The sequence below is a fragment of the Stereum hirsutum genome (genome assembly GCF_000264905.1).
Source record: "Stereum hirsutum FP-91666 SS1 unplaced genomic scaffold STEHIscaffold_17, whole genome shotgun sequence".
Taxonomy (NCBI): domain Eukaryota; kingdom Fungi; phylum Basidiomycota; class Agaricomycetes; order Russulales; family Stereaceae; genus Stereum; species Stereum hirsutum.
This window is the reverse complement of record NW_006763147.1, coordinates 1,382,761-1,400,836: the sequence shown is the minus strand read 5'-3', so window position 1 is coordinate 1,400,836 and position 18,076 is coordinate 1,382,761. Positions and strand designations below refer to the sequence as shown.

The window sequence follows — 18,076 nt, the reverse complement described above, 5'->3', positions numbered from 1 at the left end:
CTGAATTCAGGCTGTGGCAGCGGCAGTAGCGGCGACAGTGGCTGCGACAGTGGCATCAGCGGATGCAGAGGTGATAGAGCTCACGGAGGCCCTGGTGAGAGGTGCGGCAGCGGCTGCAGAGGGGAGGAAGGAGAAAGGAGGGTCGACCGGGCCTGTCTTGGTGGCCGAAGCACTCGGGGCCGCAACGCTGGAGAGGCCAGAAATCGCCGCAGTGGTGCAAGCGCCATCGTCAGTCCACACACCAGCGGCGCCTCCTGTGAATATGCGACTGTCTATGAGTAAACAAAACGGGAGAAGATGCAAGGGGACGTACCAGGTGTATCATCCTCAGTCCACCACTGGGCGGTCCAAAGATGTCCGTCATATGAGACTTCTTCGCCACCGGTGTACGCTACAGTCGAGTCCCAAGCACTAACGCCACTACATCCACTGCTCGAAGCAGTCGTAGTGGCTGCGGCGGACGTGGTGGTGGTAGTGATGGTGCCAGGAGCGCTGGTCGTAGTCGTGCCCGCAGCGGACGTAGTAGTAGTGCCAGCCGCGGACGTGGTAATAGTGCCGAGGGGGAAGGCCGAGCCGCGAACGGTTGTGATCCAGGATGAGAGGGCGTTAGGGTATTGCCAACCCATGATACCAGCTCCCTGTATAATTAGGTTTATTCAGAGCGTGATTCGTGCTGGAGATGAAGTTAAGCATACCCAGCCCTCCGACGTTGCTTGCGCAATACAGGTGGCAAGAGTAGCAGAATCCACGTAGCCTGAGTAAATGTATGTTAAGTAATTAAAGAACGTTCTTCTTGGACGAAAGAAAACACGTACCGTTGGTGGCATCACCTGTCGTAGCAGGCTTCCCGATGACTAGCTTGTCGGAGTCAACACCACTGGCAATGATTTGGAAGAGAGCCGTTTCAGGCCAAGTGCTCGACGAAGAAGTCAGGAGGCCATCGCACTGAGAAAGTTCAAGGTGAGACACGATAGAAAATAGTTCAAGCGAGAAGTCTTACTGTGGTGTATTCCGAGGCGCCCTCTGTAGGAGAAAAAGAGTAAATATGAGCCAATTGATGGTTTGTGATCGAGGTCGTACGCACGGTTGTAGAACTGTTCGCGAAACATGTTAATAGTCTCTCGTAGATCATCAAAGCAAAGTTACACACCTGAACATTGTACCAGTCAATAAGATCACCGACGGACTCGTGAACCTTTAAATAACCTCCTCCTCCCCATATGTCAGGAGCGAACCATGGTGCCAAGGGAGCGTGAGTGATGATGTAGGACCCTGAAGGGATGAGCGTGCGAAGCTGAGTGGTGAAGTCGATAAGCCAGGTCTCTCCGCTACCCGTACCACCGTTGAAGGCGGTCGTATCCTCGTAATCGACATCAATACCTAATGATTTCGAGTCATTCAACGAAACGTTCTCAATGGAACGATTGAGGAGACTGAACTACTCAGGACTTACCATCCAAGCCGTAGTCCAGAACCCACTGACCCATATAGTTGGCGACAGTAGTGGCATCACTGCCAGAAGTGGTAGCTGAAATACGAAAAAGAGTTATACATGTGTTCACTCAAAAGTTGAGGTTTACTCACGATAATCGGTCGTACCGAAGGCAGAGACGACAAGGCTGATCCCGGCGGCGTTGTACTGCGACTTGATGGTGCTACGTTCATCAGCCGTTAGCAAAGTCCACTCCTCAGCCTGGTCAGCCGGACCACCGGTGAGTAGGAACGCCATGGCACTAAGAAGAAAACAAGGATTAAACCGGTTCGCGTCTTCGGAGATGAGGATAAATACAAGACGTTATAACCGTTGAGGTCCGAAGTGGCGGGAGGACCGGTTTCACCAGAGATCCAAGCATCCCTAGGATCAAAGGCGGATTCAACAAAATGTGTGCATTCAATAGAAGGACTATACTGACTGGTAGACCACGAAGCGAGGAGCACTAGGGACTGAGCGACGGGAAATGTCACGAGATTGGACATTCTCCGTGTGAGATCCAGCGAGCGGGATGGACACAGCGCTAGAAATGGCGCAGAGGGCACTGAGGAACGCAGCCAAGCGAGCAAAAGAAGACACCATATCGAGGAGGCCTGTAGAAAGAGATGGACTGTTGTCGTGAGGGGATCTAGCTTTCTAAGGAGCAGAAGCTATGATTGAGATTGTACAATGTTCTTCTCGATTTTATATGCCTTGACAAATAATTAATTAGTATGGGCCATGCGCACCGCATGTACCTGGTTTGGATAGAGCACTAGGAATTTAGATGTAGATGACGAGTTGAATCATGAAGCATGCGGGTCTTCTGCTTCACGGTACGGTGTTCAAGGCACGCGCATATAGATCGTTGATCCTAGGTCTAGTCGATGCGGCCAGCGGTGTTTGTTAGTTCGAGTACAATATTAGTATTTCGGCATACTCACGAGGAAATAATACGAACAGGCTTCTCTGCTTATAGTCTACATACCCGATGCTGTCTTTCCCAATACCGCCAACTCCTGCATAAAACAAAAGGTCACAAGTCCCTCTGAGCTATTAGGGAACTTGATGCGCCCAACAGTCAAAATTGCAGCGAGATGGTCGGCGATTCACATAGCGAACCGGGGAGTACCATCAGCACGGCAAAGGACAGCCTTGTCATGTCATACACCTGCTCGTGTGAGCGTAGCGTTGAAATATCAGAGCATCATACCAACTCAAAGATAATCGCACATCGATGGACCATTATAGCGACCAGACCCATTCAGCCCCAAGTGTACACTCTAGAGTACCAGGCAATGCCAGATGGCCCGGCATCTCGATACTTGGAAGGGTAGGGACACCTGAAGCTTGAAGAGAGCAGCCCAGGCAAGCAGCGCGGGACACTATTGATGGAAGCACATGGCTGCCGTTTTCAGCAGCAGGGAAGGGAACACTAAAGGTAAGGTGCGTCGCGAATCAAAACCGCAGTCACAACAGATTCCGAACGTTGTGGTGGATGGATATTGGGAACTGAGAGATGTAGAGAGATGTTGGCGGCGACTCGGAACACCTTGTTGCCACGAACGAAAGCGTGGAAACATCCTGCGGAACTTGCCGGACGTAAAACTTGACGTGACTCGTAGTGACACGGTATACTTGTCACGATCCCCCTCTCTGCACGCCACAGAGCCATGGACGATCTTTTGGAGAAACCCCAAGCTAGTGCACCAATAACAGACCCTCAAGATGACGAGGCAGATCAGTCCTCTGGTGACGAAGATGGCGGACTCGATTGGACAAAATTACCGTATGCTTGACTCTCGGTGGCGTCGACGGGGTTTTCATTCTGATTGACCGTTTCTAAATTAGGACGGGCACATCAGCTCGCCCTGCAATTCCAAAACGAGGAGAGAAAGACTTTGAACCTGCAGAAGGCGGAGAGTCTGGATGGCAGCGCTACAACCTTGATCGAGCTCGCGCAGCTATGTTCGATGCTTTGAGGGCCACAAGAGCAATATCAAGGTTGGCATTTTCCTTCTGAACCCCTCCAAAGCTGACCCTAATATGTTCTTGAATCTTATGCAGTAAATCGGTGAGCTACGGTGTGTGGTATCCATCGCTTGGTCGCACCCATATCACTGTGGCGCGAGGTGGCCACTTTACTTCCATGGGCCACTCGGTCGCCCGTTCGTCTCCTCAAGCTCCCGATCACAAGACCCCAAAACGCTTGGAGCTCCTCCCAGAAGAAACGCTGTTTCTTGTGGAAAAGGGCGCTCTGTTTTGCTGGAAGAATACAACTGAGCTTCTCATTGTGGACTTCGGGGATCGGGAGGAAGCTCCGCACGGTGCACCAATGTCGGTGCAACAGGCATTTGCCGAGTTGCTCGGGCAAGAGAATCTCTCTCTGGAGAAATATCAGGTGCTCTACCAATTTTCCCCACCAGTAGGCGGTCGGAAGAACTGATTGTCTACCCTCAGGTATTCTCATATCTTAAACGACTGGGATATGTTGTTACAAGGGCCAAGCCGCCATCATCAGCATACCCGATGGCGGCCCCGTATCCTCCCTCAGTTACTTCGTCCTCTCGGCATTCCTCAATCTTTCGGCGAGTATATCACTATATATCCGGGAAATTAACTTGGTTGTTCTGCTCTCTGTTCCGCCCTACCTTCCACTGGTGGCAGCCTATAACCCACAGTCGATGGGCGCACCACAATATGAGTTACGGTAAATTTGTTCGCTTTTTGTCCAGTCGTATGTTTTGTTTTACTTACCGTCTATCCATGAGTATAGCTTCCATCTTCAAGTCTTTACGTTTCATTTCATCCGGGCACTCAGTCCCGCTCCGACCAAAGCCACCTTCGGAGCCAAAATTACCTTACGAAGTTTTTTGGCATCTCTACAAACCCTCGACAGCGTTCAAGAAATCCTCTCCACCTCCCCCTGATTTTTCTATCGTCGTAGTCAAGTAAGAAGCTCGTATAGCCTGCTTCGTGTTGCTATCAGTTCAAACTGACACTATTCTATCTCTTAATAGCGCGCGCACAACACCCATTCCAACGCTTGCCGAACTAACTGCTCTATACAGCACGTTACCTACATTACCTCCTCCGCTCCCTCGTCAGAGACGCCCGCCTCCGTCCGCATCTACTACAACTCCTGCCGTTTCCACGACCGCGCAGACAGCCCTGACGGAGCCTTCAAAATCCACCGCTCCTCTCACGACAACTGCAATAAAAACGACGCCTACCACCGAAACTGCTTCATACCCGAAGAAGAGTTCACCAGAACATGGTAGCCCTCCCACTGTTTCAATCTTCCAGCGCCTTTTCTCTCTCCTCCCTTTCGTCTCGGCACCAGCCACGACTACGCCCACAGTGCCCTTAGGTCCGCCACCCCGGAGAGTCAACCCATTTATGGCTCTACGTCAAGGCAACAAAACTGTGGTGATTGCAGCCGTGGACGCCGGAGTCATTTCTTTCTATAGATTCGGGGAGGGTAATTTCGAAGAGTGGCCTATGGTGTAGAGTATCACGGGGTCATGGTCGCGAACGCGATAGGAGTTCCTTCGAGGTAGAAACGGTGTCGTTTGTGACCTCTGATAACTTGAGAGAAAGGCGACGTTCGGTCCAAAGGCGTGGTGTAGTGGATGACAATCTGACGCCAATGGCTGCAGACCTGGCAAAGGACCTGGGGACCGATCTGAAACTTTATCTGCTGCCGAGATGTAGTAGAGACATCCAAACAGGTCATGAAGATTTCAGATAGGGTCTCTGGTGGGAGATGGCGAACGGAGCATATGATGGTAGACCAGCTCCTGACCTCAGCGCGTAGCGTCTCCCGCTGTGCGACAAGATCATTCATAGCCAATTCATAGCCCGACATATGTGAGTGATTTTTCGTCCATGCGAGACAATGAGAGAACGTCACGATATTCCTTCCGTGCCTTCGGGAGATGGAGGCGAGTTCCCGGTTCTGAGGGGCGCCAATCGACCTACGACGTTGAGACTATCCATGTTTCTTGACGTTGTTACCCCGGTGCCGTAAAAAATTAATGTCTGCATTCTATCTGCCAGAGTATACCATGTTTCAGACGGGTCGCTTACCGTTATGTGGAAATGCCAATAAGTGGAGTACTTATGATGCAATTGCTGCGTTCTCGCCATTGACACCGTGCTGGAAAGCGAAAGTGGATGGTGAAGTACTAAAATGAGCGCACATACCAACTGTCTGACAACAAGGGGAAAGTCTCGTACTTGAGCTTGAAGCTTGCTTCAATGATGGGGTGTCACACGGCGAGTTCAAGCAGGATCGTTTGACAGGCGCTCAGGAGATAGTCGGTACCGTAAGGCCGTGTCTTTCCGCTCCGGTATTTCCGGGAGGTGGCATTGAGCATGGATCACCGCTCCGCGCCACAACGCCATCCATACTGTACCTTAAGCTCACGCGTATGGAAATCGCTCTAACTCATGATGAAGATCAACAGTGCACTCAATTGCACACGTCAAAACAGCAAAACCATTCTCCATTACCCTTTACGGTACGAACTGTAACGACTGTCCGAACAAAACAATGATGACGCGATAAGTTAACCAGTTCGCTACGCTAGCCTATGTACAAGTATGTATGTAACAATGCCAGCCCACTACCTGAAGTGTGAACCGGTAAGTTAATCGCTACTACGTCTATCCGAGTCTGAAGCCGCCCAAAAGCCAACAAGGTGAGGATCGATATGAATCTATGAGGTACAAGGTAGAGGCGAGGCGCCCTCCAGGAGAGCCCGGAATAAGAGTAATAAATGTTAAGCTAAATTCCTAGACCATCCGCGCACGAAATTTATTGTTATGCAGCGATGGGGTGGATGAAGAAAATTCTAGTCGTACAATGGCACGGACGGACGAGTCGGATGACATTGGGTGAAGATGAAGACGAAGGATGAAGGGGAGATAGGAAAGGCATGCGAAGAAGGGTCGAAAAGAGGGTGAGGAATTGGTGATACATGGGAAGATGAAAGAGGAATCGCAACGTGTAGGCAAGGGCGCCAGTAGGACGCGAGCATGCATATGCAAAGGGACATACCGGACGCGAACTACCAATATTTGTCGCAAGTCGGTCCAATGAGGAGAATGGAGTAGCGGCCGCACTGCGCGGGCCACAATCAAAAGATAACGACCATTATGTCGGAACCACCACAATGAAAGAAACGCAATCTGTATCCGCCATGACACCCTCTCATTCATACACCACGACAGGAATCAACGCGCAGAACACGATGACCGCGCCGACTAATGTGAATACCCGAGCGAGATCACCCCAGATGAATGACTGGTAGTGCTCGCCAGCCTGTGACAGCAGAAGCAGCTGCCGTTGCGAGCTCGATGCCGAAAGAGTCGAGAGCGGTGGTGATGATGAGGGATAGAAGGGCATATCCGATTGATCACCGACGGGGTCCTCGTTGTCGGAAGACGTGTCGGAGCTGTCGACGTCATAGGACGTAGTCGACGAGGATGAACTCGAATCCCTGTCAGGACTGGTGGAGCGCGGGCTCTCTTCCTGTCCAAGGGGAGTGAAGGTAACAGGTACTGAACGACGCGCATTGCGTGGCGAGCGCGACCGGCGTCTGGTAGGCTGCGGCCGTGTGAGTTTCGGGGGCGGATGGAGGTAGACTGTATCGGTCTCGAGCGAACAAGGTACGCGGCATGTTGGGCAGCGGCCGTCAGAGCCTTGTGCGGATAGCCACTGCGGGTAACGGGCACAGGATGTTAGTCAATGAAACCGATATTACATATCGATGAAAAGATACGCACATCAGAGAGATGTTGGTAACAGAAGAGTTGGCCGCAACACCTTGCCTTGTTGGGCATTACGGCAGCTTCAAAGCTGTAAGCAGCCACGACGCGAGTAATGAGAATGACGAACGTAAGGGAGATCATAATTTGTCGACTTACCAGATGCCACAGCTCTCCTTCAATTCGCTACCGACGCGGATGCCCTTCTTCCCATTCCAGCCATCCCGTCTGTTCTCCACCTTGTTCCTTCGGGGAGGCGTACCAGCGTACATGACAGTCTCCGGTTCGCTCCACGAGAACTTGACCCGTTCGAGGGCGGGAGTAGATAGAGTAGAAGAGGTAGCAGTGCTGGGAATGCCATCCTGGTCAAAAAGGCCAAATGAGTTGTCCCCGTTGTGTGATTCTTCTGCGATACGACCCAGTGAGAGGCTTGTTTTGATGATAGGACGCGAGCTTCGACGTGAAAGTCGGTTGGATGAAGAAGGCGAGGGACGAATTGGGCGAAGAGGGACCGTTGACCTCCGTGGGGAAGTCGAAGGCGAGGATAAGGGTGAAGGGGTGCCCGACATGATGCAGCGTCTAGTATGGGTCGAATCAGATGTAAAGATAAAAGACAGCAGTCGACATCAAGTGTCGGGGGGTCAAAATGGGAGGAGGGAGGTGGTGGTACGAGCGAGGGAACGATGAAACGCGAGGGAGACTAGCAATTGTCCGTGGGGGTTATATGTATTGCGAGCAGCGAATGAGATCAGGGATCCTCCATGACCGCTCATCCGAACCAATTGGCGATCGTACGACAACGACCAATAGCCCGGAACCGCCACCCCGGCCTCCCGTTAGCGCAGAGCACGTCACGTGGCCCTCCCCGATCACTCAGGCAGATTGCAGAGCTGCGTACGACCGCCATGATTGGTCGACACTCGAGGGGCAGGGCTCGCCTTGTCGTTGACAACAATCAGTACACAATCCAGAGACCATACATGGACAGCGGCCGTATGTACATCAGTTCTAACGGCCTCTGCTGTGCGGTCTCTCGACTCGTCCTGACTCTCAAAGAGGACTCGACACGCGGCAAAAGTGACTGATATGTGCGTCTCTGACGCTTGTGCATAGTGACAAATGAAACGAGAAATGAAGCCTTGGGTGAGACAGTCAAGGGAGGAGAATGAAGAAATACAATTGAGGCTATGGATGGAGAAGACTCTTCGGATGCGGACAGGGGCCCCCGGGAGAGCGAAACGAACAATAAGCATTCATGTATATCTGCAAGCGCGAAACGAGTTAGTCTCAAAAGCGGCCTCATAAAGCTTCATGTCTTGAAGTGTTATACAACAAGGAGACGGAGAGCTCCTACACCATTACAATTGTCTGAGGAGCGTGGCAACTATAATGTTTCATGTTTCATCCCTCCTTGTGGGTGTGTGGCCCATAAGCGCCGTCCGGCATACAAAGCTGGTCAGTCTGAGACAAAACAAAACAATGTCAACGATTCAGCTTTGCGAGCTCCGTCAACAGTTTCGCCCGTTCATTCAGAAGCGCCAAAGTATGCTCAGTAGGTGCGGTGTGCCTCGTCAAGACGCGGTGTCCGTGAGAAGCACCAGATAATCTCGTCGTGTTCGTGTTCTGCTGCGAAGGCAGATTATCGTACAAACACGTTTATATCCGTCAGCACATGGATAACAGCATAAGAACTCCCGAATTGCGTTATGCGCAGATAGGTACAACAGATACAACACTCACATAACCGTGCGTGCCAGACGTATGCTTGTTATCGGAAGCTGACCTACGCCCTGCCGTGCCACCGCTTGCACGTCGATTAGCCTCGTACTCCTGTATTTCCGACTCGTCATCAACCTCTTGAATCCATCCGTCGTGACGTATCGGTGGTCGTCGAGCTCGAGACGTTGCGTATGGAAGATGAATGTCATGCTCGCGATCGTGGCCGTGGTTGTGGTGGCCGCAATCGTAGAACGAAGATGTCGAGTCGCTATCAACGGTTCCGGACACAGTTGAAAGCTCGGACGCGCTCTCGTATGTATGGTCCATTTCGTTCTCCGAGACGAGGAAGGATGGATCTTCGATTTCATGTATACATCGAGGAGCAGGTCGGTAACGACTCGAGGATTCTCCCGGAAAATGAAGATCGGAGATGGTAATAGCGGCGTGTCTCGGTGGCGGAGGCGACGATGCCCGGTCGTCGTCTGGAATGGACGACAATATTGTGGTGTTCGTGTTTGTATCGTGTGTCGTGTCCACAAATAGAGCACTTTGCAAGCTGGCCGTCAACGATGACACCACCGAGGGTGATCCTGGGCGCACGAAACCGCTCGCAGAGTCGCTAGTACTCGGGAAATCTCCCTCTCTTGACCCAAGACCGGCATCCATTCTCGAAGGCGGGTCCTCATAATGTCCTTCTTCATCCTTCAGAAGCTCCATCTTCACCCCTAACCAGCACAGCAACTCTCCCACGAACACAACTTCGTCCCATTCTCCGTACGCCAGCTTCCTCGGGTCGACATCACTCAAGCCGACATCATCCTGAATGACATCGTTCTCCAAAACGCCGAGGAATATCTTCATGGCTTGGATTTTATCAGGGGTGTTGCGAGATTCCCGGACGGATTGTGGAATGGGGAGGCGAGACTCAAGGATGGATTCCAGGATAGCTAGGAGAAGCGAGGAGGTGAGGTCGTAAGGCGTCTCCAACACGAATGGAAGACCAAGAGCAGCAAGGAGCTCATTTAGCGATGTTATAAGAGGGTTGGACAATTCAGCGGTCGCCAGAGAGCTCGAGGGAGGCATCGTAAGAGCAACAGAGTCGTACTATAGAGGCACTGCTAGAAATCGAAGCATGTGATTTCGCGAGTTCGAGGTTGCGGTTCGTCAGTACTTTCTGAACCACATCCTGCTTTAAAGTAAACTTGCCTTCCAAAGTCAAGGAATCCACCTACTCGATATTACCGTTTGTTGTGTGCCTGGTTGGTCGCCTCAGTGGTTCGAGGTCGTTCGTTTGTGGCGCTCAGTGTTTGATTACCAAATTCGGCACTTGCCGTAACCGATGCGCGCCGTGTCACTGCCGTGTCAAATTAGCTTGCTCTCGGTCGGATATCTTTTTCGATACCACACTAGAATGGTTTGCAAGGTCACCTCCAGATTCTATCTTTGTTATCGGCCTTTCTACAGAACGCTGATACCTTCAACTGAGCCGAGTCTATCTCAAGCAGCATCATCAAGAACCTCGTTCCGAATCAGCCGTTACTATTAGGCGAGCGCTCGTGAAGGAATGCTTGGTTCTGTTTGCTTGATCATCTATACACGCTTGTACTACTGTCGAGTTTACCACTTCTTGGAGGAGACCAAACTCGGCGATATCTTGCGCTCGTGGACCTTAGCCCGCTAACTGAACGCGCTTTGAAAGTGCATGTTTTGTTTTTCTCACACTTAGCCGACCAAATATGACGGAAGATGGCTTCCTATCTTCTTTCCCCCTGCGTTCCTATCATAAATAACGGCAAGAACAGATCTAGACAACAGATGGGTCAGCCACATGTCAGCTCTTCGAGGTGATCCTGAACTCAACAACGACACATATATAATCTGCGCGGTCCTGACTGCGAGCCACGAGGCGTCTATATCTTCAACTTCCCTGCAACTCGCCTCACGTTGGACCTCCTCGGACAACGAGTCCTTACAGATCTTCTGAGGTGCATATTGCTCCGACGATGCTTTCCACCAGAAAAAGTCAAGACTCGAGCTCGCAGAAGAGCCGTGTTGACGAGACGGTCGTACCACTTGACAGCCGTCAGGGAGTCGAATTCTATAGAGCCGACTTGGATAAAGTTCAGAGGCGTTTAGATGGAAGACACATCCAGATGTAAGTCGCAGAACTCATGCAGCTAAGTCTGCCTCCTGTTCGATATCGTGTTCTGTCAAACTTCTCCTCTGCACTATACTTACGTCCATGACAGGTTCGCGGTGAGCTCACTCATCCCTACAAGTACTACTGGTATTTTGAGTTCCTATCGCTGACAGTCCTTCTAGATCGCTAGTGTGGTCGGAACGGGACTGTTCCTTGGCCTCGGGAGTACTCTCTCTTACACGGGGCCGCTCGGGCTTCTCTTGGTTTTTCTCCATGTAGGGACTGTGGCGTTTTGGTGAGTGCCATTCCTCTGTCAATGTTTGAGCTGGAGTAACAATGATGCTTGCGTACCAGCTCACTAGCCTCGATCTCCGAGATGACGGCCTTTGCGCCCGTCTCCGGCACTTTTTCTCATTTCGGTGGGTCCTAGTTTCCTCACAAAACACATCGCCACATCAACATCAGACTAACAGCTCGTCATGTCACTTTCCATCTCTGTTCAAAGCCGCACGATGGGTCGACCCCGCTTTGGGATTTGCTGTAAGCCCCTTTCGACCCTGACGCCATAACGTCCTCTTTATTGATTCTCTGTATCAGGTTGGATGGGTAAGGTTCGACTCTTACTTACGGTTTGTGGTGCTGAACGTCACATCTGCGCAATCATAGAACTACTTTTATGTTAGTATGTCTCTCCATTTTCCGCACCATCATATCTGATTTTGAGTGATTAGACCTGTGCGATTGCTCTTCCCGCGGAAATCACTGCCGCGGCTGCAGTCATCGAGTTCTGGGATAGCAATGTGAGGACTTTCCGTTCAGTGCATCCGTGGAACATGCTCACATCATGTCTTCCTAGCCAAATCATACTGCAATCTACATCGCCGTATTTATTGTCCTAGCCTTTGTGGTCAACCTGCTAGGGGCACGGTAAGTCACGGTTCATTCGGTGGTCAACCTAGAATGGACTGCTCACCCTTTGTCCCTATAGAACATTCGGAAACAGTAAGTGATTATGCACCCAGTAGAACTTTTGGGGCTCACTCGTGAACGTAGCGGAAATCGTATTTTCGGCACTGAAACGTGAGCCAGTTCGCCTTCATTATCAAAAGCAGCATCTCACATGATGACACAGTCGCGCTGGTGGCCATACTTGTCGGTCTTTCCTCTTTTGCATTCCAAGGATACCGTCTGTAAGGGTTTAGCTCTATTTGTAGGTCATAGGAGGTCTCGTCATCGACCTCGGAGGCGGCCCTGATGGACAACGGTGCGTCATATTTGGATATAGCCTGTCAGCCCATTGCTTACCGGTCTTTAGACATGGATTTGAGGTGACTACGACATGAAATGAGAAACAAATACCTAGCTGATGCTCCGAACTGGGTCTTAGTACTGGCGCAACCCAGGGCCCATGGTCTCCTGTTCGTACACTCCCTAGGGCCTTTACATCCGCCGCGTTTCTAATCGTGTCTCTATCTCAGCGCTCGCTTCAGGTGCAAGAGGCCGTTTTATTGGCCTATTGTTAGCTATTACGCCAGCCGCATTTGCGATGTGCGGAATGGAGATCGTTACAGTGCACGTTTGCTGAGATCCGACTTTTTTGTTGTTGTGCAGTATCGCCTGACCTCTTCTTTTGTCTACAGTGCCGCTGCAGAGACCAGGAATCCCCGGAAGAATATTATTATAGCCATGAAGACGGTGTTCTTTCGTATCTTCTTTTGCTATGTGCGTATTGGCCATCTCAGCGCTGGTCCTAATCGTACTATCGCTCCCACGTACTGTTTTGGGGAATCTACCATACGGTTTCTGATCCTTGGGTATACAGATCCTTACAGCGCTCCTTGTCGGGATGCTTATCCCCTCCAATGATCCCGACCTATTCACGTATGTTCTATCAGGAAATTGATCAACTCGCAGCAGCAACTGACTTGTGGAATCAGCGCACATGCAGGCGCTGGGGAGTCCCCGTTCGTCCTCGCGTTCAATCGCGCAGGCGTGAAAGGCAAGTAGCTGGTTTGCGGCCTTTTCTTGTCAATTGCTGAACTACACGGATTGTTTCTTCAGTACTCCCTCACTTTATAAATGCAATCGTCATGACGAGCGCGTTCTCGAGTGGAAATGGGATGCTCTATAGCTCGTCTCGTCTTCTATACTCTCTCGCAGTGCAAGGCCAAGCCCCAAAATTCTTCACTAGGGTCACATCATCTGGCGTCCCGATATATGCAATCTTAGCTGCTGTAAGTAACCTCTTTGTGGAGCGAGAGATATTTGAGCACACTCACATTATTCTCGTGTACAGGGCTCATTTGCTTTCTTAGCGTTTCTCAATATACAAACAGAAGCAGGCATCGTCTTCAAGTAAGTGCTAGTGAATAGTGTGATAGTCCAGAGAAAAGTACAGTCCTGATTTGTTCACAACAGCTGGTTTGTCAGCATTGTCACAGTAGGGGGACTTCTCAAGTGAGGCTGCACAAGGTCTTGGTCGAAAGTTTGCCGAATTGACACGTCCGATGTAGCTGGTTGATGATCGGAGTTACATATCTGCGTTACTGTGAGTGCTCTCCCGGTCTTCTGTTTACGACTGAGGACTGATCATTCGCAGACTATGGTCTACGCGCGCAGGGTATCAACCGTAAGATTGATGGAATTTACCGTTCCCGTCTACAGCCCTACGCCGCTATGTGGGTGATTTTCTGGTAAGTCATTCTCTGCGACTCGCTTTATCGATGCATAATACATAGATTCTGATGTCGTCTGTAACACAGGGCTATCTTCTTCATCCTCGTCAGTGGTATCTCGGTCTTCTTTTCCTGGAATACCTCCAACTTCGTCGCTGCTTGTGAGTTATACCCACCTTGGCCCAGCCCCGTCTTTGCTCTAAGGGAATGTCCGCCTTTGTAGACGTCAACCTCCCGATATATGCTGTGCTCTACTGCGGGTGGAAGATCTATAAAAAGACGAAGATCGTAAGTATCACGAATCTATACATGCTTGGTTGGTGTCTTTGGTCCCTTCGTTCTCCTAATTGCGCCTTTTGTACAGCTGCCCCTCGCAGAACTCGACTTTGTAACGGTACGTCACCCTTGTCCACTATCGACTGCTTACTAGATGAATCTAAATGGTCTATATCACTTCTGCGTAGGACATCCCTTCGATTGCGCAGACAGAGGATGCCGGCTTCGTGGAGAAGATGAGTGGCGCGAGGAAGTTGAAAGAATTCTTGTGATATTTTAGTGCTTCCCGTACATGGATATACCAAAATACATTCGCCTTCCCTGATAGCAGCTTGAAAGTGTCCTTGTTGCCTAGACTAAGCAAAAGCAAAAGGAGACCGACCACTTGAAATGCATTAAGAGGGAATCGAACCCCCGGCGGGTCGATGGCAACGACCCAGGTTACCACTACCCCATTAATGCTTGCATGAAAATCATATTCTGTGTATTATGATGCCAGACTTCAACTGTAAAGAGACTATACCTCTTGAGCACCTCCAAATCGCAAATGATACAGATAATGTTCCAAATTTAGGTCAGGCATATGCAGCAGGGTTGAACCATATCCTACGTGTCCACCGTCTCCTCCTCGTCATACCCCCTGCAGCTTTCCACTCCTCAAACGGAGCTGCGTGGGGCTCGAGCCACGCATCATTTGTGTACACCCATCCATCTAATAGGGTCAGATATGCCAAGTACACCACAAAATCGTACCAGTCAGCATCAGTAGCAAGGGTAGGGGCAGTAGTCACAAACCATCGTCAGCTCCCACAGGGCTCCAGTTTGCTTCCACATCAGCGCGCCAGTCTTCCGTCTCCACGAACGACCATCCCAGATCGAGCTTAAACGTGAGGTTACTGCTGTGTATGCATCAGCGTTTCTCGTCAACACCCACGCACCACCAACAGATACATAGAGTCGGTCCAGATGACGAGAAAGGAGCACGGACCTGACATCACCACCCCCATCCACAGAAATCCCGCTCCATCCATCCCTTCCCCTCGTCCACGCCACCCTCTCTCCTGCTTTCAAGTTCGCACCGCTCCATGTTCCGCCGCGTGTAGCCTCAGCGCCCGTTCCTGCGATCCATCTCTCGTTCTCAAATAACTCTACTTCGCGGAGCTCGGCGTGCCATTTGTCGTCGTCTAATCGGTCGTCGTCAACGAGTCTGCCTAGTTGAGTGCGGAGACGGCGAAGCAGGCTCCCAAAGGGTGCGATAAAGAGGGGAAGTGTGTGACGTGTATAGGGATGGGTCAGGACGAAAGGTGTGAGTCCAAGGACGAGGAATAGGGGCCGGAGGGGTACGAGCGGGAGGAGTGGGAGAGCGAGCAGGAATGTCATGATCGTGAAAGTGAGGATATGCGGCGTGTATGAAGTGGAGTAACTGAGATGAAGGACAACGGGCCACGCTGCGTCATAACCGTCCGCACTGAGAACAATCACATAAGAGTGATATCTGAGGTTTAACGATGATGGTGCTCACAAAGCGCCCATGAGATTTTGGATGGCTTGGATATTAGCAAGCCATTCGGCGCTACCTTCGCGAGCGTTGGCACGAGGTGGTGGGAGCACGACGTACGGCGATAGGGAGGCTTGCGGGTCCTGAGTTCGCCTCGATGGATGTGTGGCGAGGAGAATGCCCAAGATAATTACGTGGGGTAGAAGGAGAACTAGCCGTGGAAAATAGCCTAGCCGATTAAAAGTCTCAGAACCAATAAAATGCTGAAATAGCATCACAACTCACAGAGAAATGCGTAAGCAGCCATCCACATCCCCGTAACTTTCCACCCTTTCCGCCACATCAATATCTCTTCCACACGATCCTGTATCCAAAAAACTGGCCCCACCTTCCCGACGAACTTCCGGAAGTTCACGGTGGTGATTGGTACAGACAGCGGATCTCTCGTCGACAATAGATTCGTGACATTCCTCGGATTACTTGATCCTGCGGGCGTGTGGGATGGGATTTGAAGGGTGGATGCAAGCAACATTCCCGGTAAGTTCCCAAAGGTGGACCGCGTAGGGGAATCCGTTGCGCTAGAAGACGACGTTAGCTGTTTGGGAGGGATGTTGACGGAATTAGTTGCTGGAGATGTTTGTGAAGGTGTCGTTGGATGTGGGAGAGCTGTCGTGACTTTCGGTTGAGGTCGAGGGCTCGGGGACCTTGACTTCGAGGAGGGGGGTGGAGAGGGTAAGCGGGTAGCGTAAGACGGTATTTCGACATAGTCAAGAGAAGCCATGGGTAGACGTCGAGATTGTGGTGGTCTTTCACGGAGCGCTCAGGTTATTGGGGCACGCAGAGTAACGTTAATTCCGTGCTTGAGTCCCAGCACACTGAGCCCACAAAATAAGACGAAGGACCACAAAATTTCCAAGTCTGAGTTCAAGAAAAGCTTTGTGAAGACGATTCTGCGATGGTGTGTATGAGCCTGGTGACGGTTCGTGGCACGAAGAGTTCGACGAAACGTCAGTTCGACCATGCCGAATTCACATGAAAGGAGTGTGGCACCTGATGCGGCACCCTGCGAGTGTGGCCCACAGAAGAACTCCCTCATGATACCGTCTTCCTCTCGCTCGTCCGGGTCTCATTCACGATTAAAGTGTAGTTATATTTTTACAAATCTCGTACTTCGTCTAATAATACACGGGTCCGTATAACCAGCCATTTCGAGAAATATTATTCGGCCATAACCACTGCCACTCTGAGGGTTGCATCTCCATCTCAATAATAGGAGGTCGTCACCTCGTAATCACGCATACTACTACTGTTTCCTGAGATTGAACCTCTCCACCACAACATTGACGATGTCGAGCCATTCGTACATGGCGCCTACCCCAACATCCCCACATGCAAGGCCTTTCGATATAGGCCCCAAGACGGTGTAGCCAATGACATCCCGTACGACGCGGAGATGTTGCTCTGTAAGTGGGTGTTCATACATGAGTGTGTTCATCGCGGGGAAGACGTAAGTTGGTGTTGTGGGTGCCAGTGCTCGGAGAAGAGATGTCTATCGGTAAAAAGCCATTTTTTTGAGTATGAGATCGCAAGGGGAATAGCAGTAACCGTACTAACGACCACATTATCGCAGATACCATTTGCTATCTTCGCTATGGTATTTGCAGAGCAAGGCGCAATAAGCACAATGTCTGCCCACCGACGGAGTTCTATGTGCAATATGGGATCCCCAATGCGGTAGTCTGGCTGCAGAGCTTAAGATCAGGAACCCGGTACATATCATATAGGCGACCAGACACAGTACTGACCCTCCACTCATCTTCATCCAACCAGACGTTCACATCTTGTTTGCAGATATCCTCTTGATTGAAAAATGTCAGAGATGGCTTCGTCGCCACCACCTGGATTGAGACGTTCGGATACTGCGGCGGGATTCATCAGCCTCCCGGCACAGATGGAATGACACCAATACGGACGGTCAGTAGTTCGGATACGATTTGAGGTGCCTTTATCGCGGCGACACTGCCGGTGGTAATGAGGAGTACATGAGTGTGGCCCTCTACGCGTGAAGATGATGCGAGGAACGGAGAGGACGGCATGGTGCTCTCGAGCCCGGCAATCTAAAAACCATTCATATATCGTGTTCTCTCCCTCAGTACGCATTCCAAATAGACATCTAGCCTGGAGGCGAGGCTTACCAGTGGGAGGGATCTGTCCATATGAGTCTACTCGGATGAGTGAGCACTTGAAGGTTTATTTGGCATTGTTTGATTTCGAAGGATCAGGTAAACAGAGCCAAATACGCATTCGGATAAAATGGGGATGTGGACAGTGTTTCACACCGCGCACTCATCATGACGGCTGATTTTTCCCTTCGAACGAGTGATCTGCACAGGTCGAAACTTATTAGGCTGATGCATATGACGTTCGATGTAAGGTTGCTCGCTCAAAAATTTCACGGTTATATGCCATTTCGCTTCCGTCTCAGGAAATTCTGAATCTCCAGCCGTCCGCTGCGTGTCACGACG

General features: G+C 50.8%; 7 protein-coding genes and 1 non-coding gene across 8 annotated transcripts; 2 read left to right on the top strand and 6 right to left on the bottom strand.

The window, feature by feature from the left end:
• Positions 1-272: 272 nt before the first annotated feature.
• Positions 273-2,074, bottom strand: STEHIDRAFT_66337 (glycoside hydrolase; the record flags this gene model as incomplete). Its single annotated transcript, XM_007309094.1, has 10 exons — positions 273-638; positions 696-754; positions 816-945; positions 1,001-1,023; positions 1,085-1,094; positions 1,151-1,380; positions 1,454-1,528; positions 1,585-1,733; positions 1,790-1,855; positions 1,914-2,074. The coding sequence occupies 10 exons, from the start codon at positions 2,072-2,074 to the stop codon at positions 273-275; spliced, it is 1,269 nt and encodes a 422-aa protein (XP_007309156.1).
• A 1,053-nt stretch (positions 2,075-3,127) lies between these two features.
• Positions 3,128-5,449, top strand: STEHIDRAFT_86215 (uncharacterized protein). Its single transcript, XM_007309495.1, has 6 exons — positions 3,128-3,260; positions 3,323-3,475; positions 3,539-3,872; positions 3,932-4,181; positions 4,248-4,422; positions 4,492-5,449. Exons 1-6 carry the CDS (start codon positions 3,145-3,147, stop codon positions 4,979-4,981), a joined length of 1,518 nt encoding a protein of 505 aa, XP_007309557.1. The 5' UTR covers positions 3,128-3,144; the 3' UTR covers positions 4,982-5,449.
• Positions 5,450-6,044: 595 nt separating this feature from the next.
• Positions 6,045-7,908, bottom strand: STEHIDRAFT_172023 (uncharacterized protein). The gene is made up of 3 exons (XM_007309494.1): positions 7,403-7,908; positions 7,262-7,334; positions 6,045-7,193 (listed from the first exon to the last, which is right to left on the bottom strand). The coding sequence occupies exons 1-3, from the start codon at positions 7,810-7,812 to the stop codon at positions 6,687-6,689; spliced, it is 990 nt and encodes a 329-aa protein (XP_007309556.1). The 5' UTR covers positions 7,813-7,908; the 3' UTR covers positions 6,045-6,686.
• A 594-nt stretch (positions 7,909-8,502) lies between these two features.
• Positions 8,503-10,210, bottom strand: STEHIDRAFT_150057 (uncharacterized protein). The gene is made up of 3 exons (XM_007309493.1): positions 10,169-10,210; positions 8,984-10,077; positions 8,503-8,869 (listed from the first exon to the last, which is right to left on the bottom strand). The coding sequence occupies exons 2-3, from the start codon at positions 10,043-10,045 to the stop codon at positions 8,726-8,728; spliced, it is 1,206 nt and encodes a 401-aa protein (XP_007309555.1). The 5' UTR covers positions 10,046-10,077; positions 10,169-10,210; the 3' UTR covers positions 8,503-8,725.
• Positions 10,211-10,965: 755 nt separating this feature from the next.
• On the top strand, positions 10,966-14,370 carry STEHIDRAFT_172021 (general amino acid permease 1; the record flags this gene model as incomplete). The annotated part of the gene is made up of 28 exons (XM_007309492.1): positions 10,966-11,117; positions 11,212-11,218; positions 11,285-11,397; positions 11,457-11,521; positions 11,608-11,642; positions 11,700-11,708; positions 11,769-11,780; positions 11,834-11,902; positions 11,959-12,029; positions 12,091-12,104; positions 12,156-12,182; positions 12,235-12,254; positions 12,317-12,366; positions 12,418-12,430; positions 12,490-12,520; positions 12,581-12,674; positions 12,743-12,824; positions 12,925-12,983; positions 13,040-13,101; positions 13,164-13,336; positions 13,399-13,457; positions 13,521-13,559; positions 13,616-13,650; positions 13,702-13,795; positions 13,865-13,938; positions 14,001-14,065; positions 14,142-14,171; positions 14,242-14,370. 28 exons carry the CDS (start codon positions 10,966-10,968, stop codon positions 14,323-14,325), a joined length of 1,638 nt encoding a protein of 545 aa, XP_007309554.1. The 3' UTR covers positions 14,326-14,370.
• A 74-nt stretch (positions 14,371-14,444) lies between these two features.
• Positions 14,445-14,515, bottom strand: STEHIDRAFT_t249. Its single transcript has one exon. It is a non-coding gene; the product is annotated as a tRNA-Gly (tRNA).
• A 113-nt stretch (positions 14,516-14,628) lies between these two features.
• Positions 14,629-16,332, bottom strand: STEHIDRAFT_161929 (uncharacterized protein; the record flags this gene model as incomplete). The annotated part of the gene is made up of 5 exons (XM_007309491.1): positions 14,629-14,765; positions 14,849-14,952; positions 15,042-15,521; positions 15,576-15,780; positions 15,837-16,332. 5 exons carry the CDS (start codon positions 16,330-16,332, stop codon positions 14,629-14,631), a joined length of 1,422 nt encoding a protein of 473 aa, XP_007309553.1.
• Positions 16,333-16,737: 405 nt separating this feature from the next.
• On the bottom strand, positions 16,738-17,664 carry STEHIDRAFT_172018 (flavo protein). Its single transcript, XM_007309490.1, has 4 exons — positions 17,525-17,664; positions 17,357-17,470; positions 17,166-17,294; positions 16,738-17,100 (listed from the first exon to the last, which is right to left on the bottom strand). The coding sequence occupies exons 1-4, from the start codon at positions 17,645-17,647 to the stop codon at positions 16,855-16,857; spliced, it is 612 nt and encodes a 203-aa protein (XP_007309552.1). The 5' UTR covers positions 17,648-17,664; the 3' UTR covers positions 16,738-16,854.
• Positions 17,665-18,076: the final 412 nt, after the last annotated feature.

Bases quoted from the DNA above. Each gene is read 5' to 3' on its own strand.
- STEHIDRAFT_172018 (XM_007309490.1), bottom strand. From the start codon at position 17,647: ATGCCGTCCTCTCCGTTCCTCGCATCATCTTCACGCGTAGAGGGCCAC. The intron at 17,471-17,524 runs GTCCGTATTGGT...ATCCCGCCGCAG, and splicing joins TCGTATCCGAACTACTGACC to TATCCGAACGTCTCAATCCA. The intron at 17,101-17,165 runs GTTAGTACGGTT...TTTTACCGATAG, and splicing joins GTATCTGCGATAATGTGGTC to ACATCTCTTCTCCGAGCACT.
- STEHIDRAFT_86215 (XM_007309495.1), top strand. From the start codon at position 3,145: ATGGACGATCTTTTGGAGAAACCCCAAGCTAGTGCACCAATAACAGAC. The intron at 3,476-3,538 runs GTTGGCATTTTC...AATCTTATGCAG, and splicing joins GCCACAAGAGCAATATCAAG to TAAATCGGTGAGCTACGGTG. The intron at 4,423-4,491 runs GTAAGAAGCTCG...ATCTCTTAATAG, and splicing joins TTTTCTATCGTCGTAGTCAA to CGCGCGCACAACACCCATTC.
- STEHIDRAFT_172023 (XM_007309494.1), bottom strand. From the start codon at position 7,812: ATGTCGGGCACCCCTTCACCCTTATCCTCGCCTTCGACTTCCCCACGG. The intron at 7,335-7,402 runs GTAAGTCGACAA...GGCTGCTTACAG, and splicing joins AAGGAGAGCTGTGGCATCTG to CTTTGAAGCTGCCGTAATGC. The intron at 7,194-7,261 runs GTGCGTATCTTT...CGTTACCCGCAG, and splicing joins GTTACCAACATCTCTCTGAT to TGGCTATCCGCACAAGGCTC.
- STEHIDRAFT_150057 (XM_007309493.1), bottom strand. From the start codon at position 10,045: ATGCCTCCCTCGAGCTCTCTGGCGACCGCTGAATTGTCCAACCCTCTT. The intron at 8,870-8,983 runs GTGAGTGTTGTA...CTGCCTTCGCAG, and splicing joins CGTCTGGCACGCACGGTTAT to CAGAACACGAACACGACGAG.